Source organism: Sprattus sprattus (genome assembly GCF_963457725.1).
Source record: "Sprattus sprattus genome assembly, chromosome: 12".
NCBI lineage: Eukaryota > Metazoa > Chordata > Actinopteri > Clupeiformes > Clupeidae > Sprattus > Sprattus sprattus.
The window spans coordinates 11242817-11252816 of NC_137910.1; the positions used below are offsets into that span (position 1 = coordinate 11242817).

The window sequence follows — 10000 nt, forward strand, 5'->3', positions numbered from 1 at the left end:
AATACGAAACTCAACTAGAGGTTGCCGTAGGGAATTATTTCTGAACAGTGTCCCAGTTGGAACCAGCACACTGTTATTTAATGTGGTAGTGTGTGTGTGTGTGTGTGTGTGTGTGTGTGTGTGTGTGTGTGTGTGTGTTTATAAATCACAGTGACAGTTCATCTGAAGCAAGTGAGTTGAGGGAGGGTGGGACTTCTTGATTACCACCAATAAAAATGCCAGCGGGTGTACGTTATGCCTATATCATTTCCTGGGCCACCTTGTGGCTTTGTTAATATTGAGGCCACCTTATAAAGTTAGACGTTGTCCTGGTTACTCTGATTCCATCTAATTTGATGGACATGAGCTTATTTTCTAAGGCAGGATTGTCTCCTCTGTCCCTCTCAGTCACCTTGCCCAGAACCCGTTCATCTGTGACTGTAACCTGAAGTGGCTGGCTGACTACCTGCGCGCCAACCCCATCGAGACCAGCGGTGCCCGCTGTGCCAGTCCTCGGCGCCTGGCCAACAAGCGCATTGGCCAGATCAAGAGCAAGAAGTTCCGCTGCTCCGGTGAGCCCAAGCGAGCCCCTGCCTCCTCCATCCCTCTGTCTACAGTCTTCCTCCTCCCTCTCTCTCTCTCTCACTCGCTCTCTATCCCTCCCTCCCTACCTCTCTCGCTCTCATCTTTCTCCATGTTTGCCTCCATCTTGCTGTCACATAAACTGTCTGTACTCATTGCTGGCCACATCTAAGCTTCCCTTAGCGTCATTCATTTGGTGCCCGGCTGGCATTGATCACTGACTCCACAGCGTGGGCGAGGGGGGTGGGGGTGCACCCTAGCCCTCTGTCTTGCGCTGTGGACATGCCAGTGGTGCCATTTGGTTGGTTGTATTGGCCACACCACCACCCAGTTGAAGTTTCTCGTCTGGATTATTTGATTTGCGTTATGTGGATCGGCTTCTCCCTTCCCCAGTCTGTCCTCATTTGCTTTCTTTTATTAGCACATTAACACATTGTGTCTGGCTTCACATGAAGCAGAGGAATCACCCAAACGCTGACCTCATCCCCCCTGTGCCCCTGATTGGGTTTCGCTCCCCACCCTGCCCGCTCGCCGCTCCCCTGGCCCGGTCAGGCTTGACTCACTTTTATTGTCTGTGTGTGTGTGTGTGTGTGTGTGTGTGTGCGCATGGCTTAGCAGCCTGGCAGCGGCCACTGTTTGCGGTTCTCACTCATCAGCGCTTGTTTTACAACCAGCGTTCGCGCTGATCCCGTCCAAGAGCGGGCATCCCAGTAAACACTGGCAGAGTCTCCCCCTCTTGCCCCATCCGGGCTGGGGAGTCGGCCAGAGAGAGCAGAGGGGAGAACGGAACCCTATCCTCCACCTAACCACCCCCCCCCCCCCATTGCCACCCCTCCACCCCCTGCTGCCCAGGTTTCCCAGCATCGGTCAGGGATGGCAGGTCGACAGAACCCCCCCTCCCATCATGCAATTGGAACAAAAGAATAGAAAACAAAATTATCCCCCATTCCTTCAAAAGACAAAGACAAAAACAAAATCAAAAGAGCAAAAGCCTGTGTCTGATTGGGTCTAATGCTGCTGCCTGTTGACTGCCTTAACTGATGTCACTGCTTTCTCTTCCCCCCATCACAGCCAAAGAGCAGTACGTCATCCCAGGTGAGTGGCTTCCGTGCGCTTCCCATGATCCTCTTCCTCTCCTGCCTCCTTGACTTCCTGTTTGCCTCCTCTTTTCTAACCCCGGCTCTTCATCCAACCTCCTGTCCTTTCTCTCTCTCTCTGTGTCCTCCTCAATCGTTTTTACCACGGAGCATTTACGGTCCGCAGCCGCGAGCCAGGCGAGGAGATCTCCGTCTGTAGAGGGCTTTTTTGGCATTAGGGGAACAGATGAGGTAAATCCCCACAGCCTGGTTAATGGGGAGCAATTAGGAATTGATGAAAGCGGCTCCTCTCTTTTTTGTCTTTTCTCATCCTCACCACTTCACGCCAGTCCAGAATCTTCTCCCTCTCCTCTCTCTCTCTCCCTCTCTCTCTATCTCCCTCTCCCTCTCCAGCTCTCTCTGTGTGTTTGTTTAACTGCCGTTCTCCAGATAAGGCCCAGAGAGGAAGTCAAGCCATTCACTCAGACAGGCTTGTGTGGGGTGAACCCTCTCTCTCTCTCTCTCTCTCTCTACCCTCTCTCTTCCTCTCTCTCTCCCCCCCTCTCTCTCTCTTTCTGTCTCTCTCTCTACCCTCTCTCTTCCTCTGACTCTCCCCCCCTCTCTCTCTCTTTCTGTCTCTCTCTCTACCCTCTCTCTTCCTCTGTCTCCCCCCCCCCCCCCACTCTCTCCTACAGTAAAAGAAAAATAAAGCACACCAGAGGACCGAGATTCCGATCTGGAGATGTTTCCGGATCTCTTAACAAGAGCACTCCCAAGAAAATAACTAGAGTCAAGTGAATGAAATAAGGAGCTGACATTGGCAAGAGGCTCTAATGGAAACTTAAGCACTGGAAAGATGAAAGGGAATGCTTGATTTATGCGTAAGCTGTTCTCTAATGAAAACTCGAGACACACTCGGCCAAGTCCTGCAAGACAGTGTTTGATTTTGTGCAACAGTGCCGTTCTTACGACAAACTCAGACAGACTTGTGGTTAAGAGGGCTTCTCACTGTTAAACTCGAAACTCTCAACATCGGAAGGGGGAAAAAAGTTACGGCAAAAAAAAAACCTTTCTCTCCTTTTCTTTTTCTACTGTCTCACTCCCTCACTCACCCTCACTCAGACTTCCTCTCCCTCTCAGTGAATCATGAGACATAAACAGCCGCAGGACAGCTGAAATGTCCTGTGTGTGTGTGTGTGTGTGTGTGTGTGTGTGTGTGTGTGTGTGTGTGTGTTTGTGTGTGTGTGTGTGTGTCCTGTCTCGGAGATATGCGTCTGCTATCAGCAATGTTCTGCCAACTGTGACTCACCCTCCTCTGAGGAGCGAGGCGAGTGCCCTGTGGAGACGGGCACGGGGCGTGAGTGATGAATCGAGTGAAAGGAACTAACCGCTCCCTGGCCGCCCCAGAAAATCAAAGCCTTCTCCAGAACTTTATTGGTTCCTCTTGTGCATTTTTCTTCCTTGCTCTCACTCTCTCCCTCTCTTTCTCTCTCCCCTCTCTCTCTCTCTCTTTTTTAACACCAGGAAATGGCATTTCCGAAACTCACTCTCAGTCACAACAGTTGGTAATGAAGATTATTAGTGTGTTTGAACTCCCCCCCGAAAGGGAGCGGATGTCTCGGAGTGACGTGGAAGAGGAAAAGTGTGTCAGACTCAATTTCCGATAACAGGCTGGCGGGCCTGTCTGAGTCCGAACCAGCGCTCACTCCCTGCCTGATGCTGGCTGGCAGACCTTAGGGAGAACCAGTGAGAGAAGGACTTATCTAGGCAGCACATCACACTGATCCAGGCGTGTGTATAGAATTGGACCTGGTGAAGTGGCCCATGTCTTCATTGAGGACCATGATGTAGCTTGGCACGCACACACACACACACAAACAGAAAACATGAGCACACACTTGTGCGCATATGGAGAAACACGCCGACTGTTAAAACATGAAGCGTGAACACACTGTCAATATACATAGTGAAATGTAAGGATACACACACGCACGCACACTCGTACAAACACACACACACACACACACACACACACACACACACACACACACACACTGACACTGCCCAACTCTAAAGTGGCTTCAAGTAGTTACCGCGCGTTCAATTATTGAATGCCGATTATATAACGGCCTTCAAGCACTTTGGCACATGGTGTCTATTCTTAGTCCAGAGAAACGGTGAGCGGAGAGGGCTCAAGTCTCTCAGCCGTGTTCCCGTTCTCTGAGGACAGCGATCTCTCCTCCTCTTTTCTCCTCTCCTCCACCTCTCCTCTTCTCCACCTCTCCTCTCCTCTCCTCTCCTCTACCTCTACCTCTCTCCACTGGGACGAGGAGCAACTCTCCAGCTGTGAGCCGCATCTCCTGTTCCCCTCTACCTCAGACCGTCCGGCACGCCCCCGCTCCACTCCCCCCGGCCCAAACTGCCAAATTGATCTGACAGACAGTTTCCCCTCATCTACCTGTGCGAGTGAGCACCTCCCGCCCCCTCCCAGGAGCCCCTTTCTCACCAGGCTGTCTCCGTCTGTGAAATATCACCCAGACAGACATGCATTTAATGATTACCAGGTACACACACATACACACACACACCCAGCCGCCACTCTGTCTTAGTTTTGGCAGGGAATGTGTGTGTGCTCACCTTTGGGTCATCACTAGCAAACAGAGAGATCACACTGGGCTGAGAAATGGCCGCTTGAATAGACAGGCTGACATGCCATTATGAGTTGTGAGTAGGTTTTGGAGAGGTTTTGGAGAGGATTAGGGTTTGAGTCGATCCATCACTGCTGCTTCCAGCCCTGCGGACCGCTTTGTGACTCTCGCTGTTTTTCTTTCTCCTCGTCTTGTCTTTCATCGAATGGAAGTTGCGTTTATGGCTCTGTTCGAAAAAAGAAGAGAAAGAGTTATGGCAGTGGTTGTGCGTCCCACCCAACAGCACGTACTGCAGCGGTCCGTGTATACACCAGGCACTCACACACACACACACACACACACACACACACACACACACACACACACACACACACACACACACACACACACACGTATCCACCAGGCACTCGTTTGAATGCAAATTCAAATGTGGGCCAGGGTTGTCATAACGCTGGCCTTTCCCATGCTTTACAGGCACCGAGGACAGCCGCCTGAACAACGAGTGCAACAACGAGCCTGTGTGCCCGCCCAAGTGCCGCTGCGAGTCCAACGTTGTGGACTGCTCCAACCTGCGCCTGACCAAAGTCCCTGAGCACATCCCCGCCTCCACCACCGAGCTGTGAGATTTTTTATTCTCTCCGTTCCCTTCCTTTCCTCTCCTCTCATCTCCTGTAATCTTCCTCTCCTCATCCGCTCATTGTGGTCGATGATGGATTTATCTATTTTTCCAATTGACATTGTTTTACCTTTTGGTTAAAAGCTTGCCAGTAGGTAATGGTGATTCCTTTTTCAAACCGCAAAATGCACAAATGAAAATGCGCCATCCAGTCAGGCCTGTGTTTTTGGGTTATTATTAGCTAAGAACTCATCCGTCAGGCCTGTGTTTTTGGGTTATTATTAGCTAAGAACGCATCAGACAGGCCTGTGTTTTTGGGTTATTATTAGCTAAGAACGCATCAGACAGGCCTGTGTTTTTGGTTTTTACTTATTAGCTAAGAACGCATCAGACAGGCCTGTGTTTTTGGTTTTTACTTATTAGCTAAGAACGCATCAGACAGGCCTGTGTTTTTGGTTTTTACTTATTAGCTAAGAACGCATCAGACAGGCCTGTGTTTTTGGTTTCTTATTAGCTAAGAACACATCTGAGATTTGTGTTTCTTTCTCCCCTGCTGATGGAAAGACTAACCTGCTATGTCTCCTCCTCTGTCAGGGCGTCCTTCTCTCTCTCACTCTCTCTCTCTCTCTCTCCCTCTCTTTCTCTCTCTCTCTCTCCCTCTCTCTCTCTCTCTTACTCTCTCTCTCTCTCCCTGTCCCTCTCCCCCCACCTGACCTTGTTTATTTCTCTCCCCTGCCACAGGCGTCTCAACAATAATGAGATCACCACACTGGAGGCCACTGGTGTGTTCAAGACTCTCGCGCAGCTCAAGAAAATGTAAGCTTGATACATCAAAGCATATTATGACCAGTTCTGGGAGCCCGCTGTATGTGGTTTGCCTTTGGTGTTGATGGGAATCTCTGCTGTGCCACAGAAACTTCAGTAACAACAAGATCACCGAGATCGAGGACGGAGCTTTTGAAGGGGCCTTGTCTGTCATCGAGCTGCACCTGACTGCCAACCAGCTGGACGGGGTGCGCAGCGGCATGTTCAAAGGCCTGGAGGGCCTCCGTATGCTGTGAGTCAGGGGCCATCCACTCACGTACATCATCATACCCAGCTCTGATACTGACAGCAGCGTCTGTCTCATGTGTCTCTCGTGTTTCTCTCACACACTCTCTCCGTCTCCTCTCCCTTTTTTTCTTAACAGAATGCTCCGGAACAATCGGATCAGCTGTATCCACAACAACAGCTTCACGGGGCTCTACAATGTGCGCCTGTTGTCTCTCTATGACAACCAGCTGACCACCATCACCCCTGGTGCCTTCGACACCTTGCAGACACTCTCCACTCTGTACGAACTTTACCTGACTTTCACGTACATCCTGTACACCATTTTTTCTGTTGTTCTTGTAAAAATGGACTTGGTGATGTGATCATGATGAAAAATGTAAAGAAACATTTCCGCACAGTTTTGTCACAGAATTAATATGATTTATGTGGTATATATGTGGTATGAGACAGAATAACTTGACCCATGTCATTTTACAATATCAGTCTCAATACTAGTAGATATGAATATAACTGCCTATAACTGACATGGTAGACTAGATCTAGTATTTATCATTTCCAGGTAGAAAAAATGTAACGTGTATTTAAAAAAGATTCCATCTTCCCCACGCCCTGAGCATTCCGCTGTTATTTTCTAACTGTTTTTCCGTTCCAGGAACCTGCTGGCCAATTCCTTCAACTGTGACTGCCGGCTGGCATGGCTGGGCGACTGGCTCCGCAGCCGCAAAATCGTCACGGGCAACCCACGATGCCAGCGGCCAGCTTTCCTGAAGGAGATCCCGCTGCAGGATGTGGCATTTCCAGACTTCCGCTGCGAGGAGGGTAAGAGCTAAACCCAACCCCCCTCCCCCCTCACTGTTATAGTATACCAACATTCCCTCTTCTTTTGCCTTGTAGCTGAGAAGTGCAGCCAAGCAGCTTTGTCAAACGCTTGTTGTCGTTGTCGGCCTGCTTGGTGTTGCAGTGCCTCCAGCGCGAGTGTGGAGTCGATAGAAGTGTAGCGATGGTATTGATTAGCGGGCTGCGCTGTGCGCTTGCTAGGAGCCAGGAAAACAAAAGCGCAGTGCAGCGCGGCTCCTGCCCAGCCATTTGTTTTGTCCCCTGGAATCAATAAGCTGTCAGTGGTAGGCTGACGGCTCTCTCCATCTGTCTCCCTTTATCTCTCTCTTCTTCTCGTCTCGTCTCTTCTTGTCTCTGTCTCGCCGCTTCTCTACCCTTCGGCTTTTGTTTCTCTCGTTCCACCTCTCTGCTGGCTTTCATCGTGTTCTTTTGTCTCCCTCACACTTTGTCCTCCATCCCTCTGCTTTTGTTCTCTGTTTTTTTTATCCTCATCCCTCTCCATTTTTCTCATGTTCTCCTTTGTCTCTTTCCCCGTGTCTCACGATCATCCCTGTGTGTCTCCTGTGGCAGGCCAAGAGGATACCAGCTGCATCCCGCGCCCGCAGTGCCCAAGCGAGTGTACCTGCCTGGAGACGGTGGTGCGCTGCAGCAACAAGCATCTGGGCTCCCTGCCCAAGGGCATCCCCCGCAACGTCACCGAGCTGTGAGTGCCCATGTCTCAGAGGATCTCATGTCTCAGAGACATCCCCGCATGCTAACGCTAGGTTCTACCTGAGCTGTGAGTGCCGCACAGGATCTCATGTCTCAGAGACATCCCTGCATGCTAACGCTAGGTGCTACCCGAGCTGTGAGTGACGCACAGGATCTCATGTCTCAGAGACATCCCCGCATGCTAACGCTCGGTGCTACCCGTGCTCAGGGTTTGAAAACACGTGAAGGTCTCTTAGTTTGGAATGGTGTGTAAATAGAGCCCAAGCGCCTTCTTGTGGAACATCGCCTGAGGCGGTCTAAATGGAAATTTAGAATGAATATTTCAGGTCTCGTATTGGTATTACATGTGGTGAGGGTTTAGCAATACCTCCTTGAGGACAGAAGCTCTTGGATTGGTTTTAGCTAAATAAATGCACAACAACTCCAAAGAAAGGACAAATAACAGCACTCTGGCGCTGTTACCCATCACCACTAAGTATTGCTTCGACACACTCCAGGAGATGTCCATGACGTCATCTCTGTTTCCATGCCCAGAACCAGGCAGGAGTGTGTGGGTGTGTGTGTGGGGAGTGGGTGGGTTATGGGAGTTTTGTTGTGGTTGAGGTGGTGGTCGGGTAGGTCTGGAGCGGTTGGATTGTCCACATAACAAGGCCTGAGCAAAAGTACACTTTAATGAGTGGGTGCCTCTTTAGCAAATGGTGGTGTGTGCTCTGGAACTTTCTCCGCCCCCCCCCACATCACCTTGTTGTGGTTTCACACGCTCTCACATACATAGGGAGTGAGTCAGCTGAGCGGAGTTGAGTTGTGTCCCTGAGAGGCTGAAAGGCCTGGTCCTGGGGGGAGGCTGGGGGGGAGGAGGGGCAGACAGGCATGTCTTTCACCCCCGCAGCCTGCAGCTGCTCCTGCTCGCCTCTTACCTGCGGCCAGGTGTGCCCCACCGCTTTCATCAGAGCATCCGGCAGGGCTGGGGCTGCAATACCCAATCATTATCACTCTCCATAGACACACTCACACACTCGGAGACATGCACACACATAGACACACACACACACTCAGAGACATGCACACACATAGACACACACACACAAACACACTCAGACACACACACACACACTCAGAGACATGCACACACACACACACACAAACACACACACACAGCTAAAGTGTCACACACACACAAGGCCTCAGGCCAGCTCCCAGAACAATAAGTAGCCAGAGGTTTGGGAGGAGTGGGTAGAGGTGACAGGGTCAACCTTGCTAAATGGAAGCCCTGCAGTGAGTCACATGCACACACACAAGACACACACAAGACACACACACACATATATATATATAGAGAGAATCTACTAAAGCAACACACACAAAGGGTGTGTGTGTTTGTGGGCAGGGGGGTGTGCTGACCTCACAGTGGGGCAGAGGAACAAGACTCGTCCTAATCAGACAGCCGACTGACACATTCCTCACACACACACACACACACACACACACACACACACACACACACACACACACACACACACACACTTCCCGCCTCCTTCCCCTAAGCGTAAGTAAGTGACACTACAGCTATTTCACTGGCAGTTGTCAAGGGTATGCAGTGGGATGACCTCTGGGCCTTTTCTAGGAGTCACGAATCCCTGCCTCCCCTCCACAGGGCCACAGCGAGGCATGTCACACACCCCCACCGCTCCCCCTCACTGCACCCCCCCCCACACACACACACACACACACACACACACACACACACACACACACACACACACACACACACACATACACACCCCTGGAGGCGGAGAGGGAGGAGCCCCACAGGCCGTTCCTTTGTGGGAGAGGTGGTGTGGGTCAACTAGGTCGCCACGGCAATGAAAATGTAAAAAAAAAAAACACTCACGCACAGATATACTCACATATAAAAGATAGAAAAGAGGACATCCATTCTCTGAATCTTAGATATCGGAATAGTAAGACAAAGGAATGTGAGTTGGATGAAGTTGGATGAAGCTACCTGTGTGTGTTTTCTAACTGGGGCTGATTCTTAGATATCAGAATGAAAGACAGATAGTAAGAAAGATTAATGTGTGTTGGGTGAAGCTGCCTGTGAGTGTTTCTAACTGGGGCTGATTCTCCACAGGTACTTGGATGGGAACCAGTTCAGTGTGGTGCCCAAGGAGCTCTCCACCTTCAAATACCTCCAGCTTGTGTAAGGGTCCTGAGAACGCATCTCATAGACAGAAATCACTTAGCTCGAAGGATTAAGTATATTACCAAATTACACATATCTACAAAGAAACTTTGATTTACAGTGTTGTTGAACGTGTCTACCTTTCTGTTTGTTTTAGGGACTTGAGCAACAACAAGATCAACTCTCTGACCAACTCCTCTTTTGCCAACATGAGCCAACTCACTACCCTGTACGTGGATATAGTCAGCTTCTCTCTCTCTTTCCCTCTCTCCATCTCTCTCTCTCTCCCTCTCCCTCAGTCTGACCAACATTTTTT

At 50.3% G+C, this 10000-nt stretch overlaps 1 protein-coding gene across 1 annotated transcript in view; it reads left to right on the forward strand.

The window, feature by feature from the left end:
- slit1a (slit homolog 1a) overlaps nt 1–10000 on the forward strand; it is a gene marked incomplete at its 5' end in the record, with an annotated part of 105275 nt that overhangs the window by 82849 nt on the left and 12426 nt on the right. The window contains 10 exons of the mRNA XM_080848878.1: nt 388–551; nt 1633–1656; nt 4760–4904; nt 5643–5717; nt 5815–5958; nt 6091–6234; nt 6607–6773; nt 7362–7494; nt 9634–9702; nt 9842–9913. Of these exons, the coding sequence (XP_080705004.1) occupies nt 388–551; nt 1633–1656; nt 4760–4904; nt 5643–5717; nt 5815–5958; nt 6091–6234; nt 6607–6773; nt 7362–7494; nt 9634–9702; nt 9842–9913 (1137 nt within the window). The remainder of the gene's footprint in view (nt 1–387; nt 552–1632; nt 1657–4759; nt 4905–5642; nt 5718–5814; nt 5959–6090; nt 6235–6606; nt 6774–7361; nt 7495–9633; nt 9703–9841; nt 9914–10000) is intronic.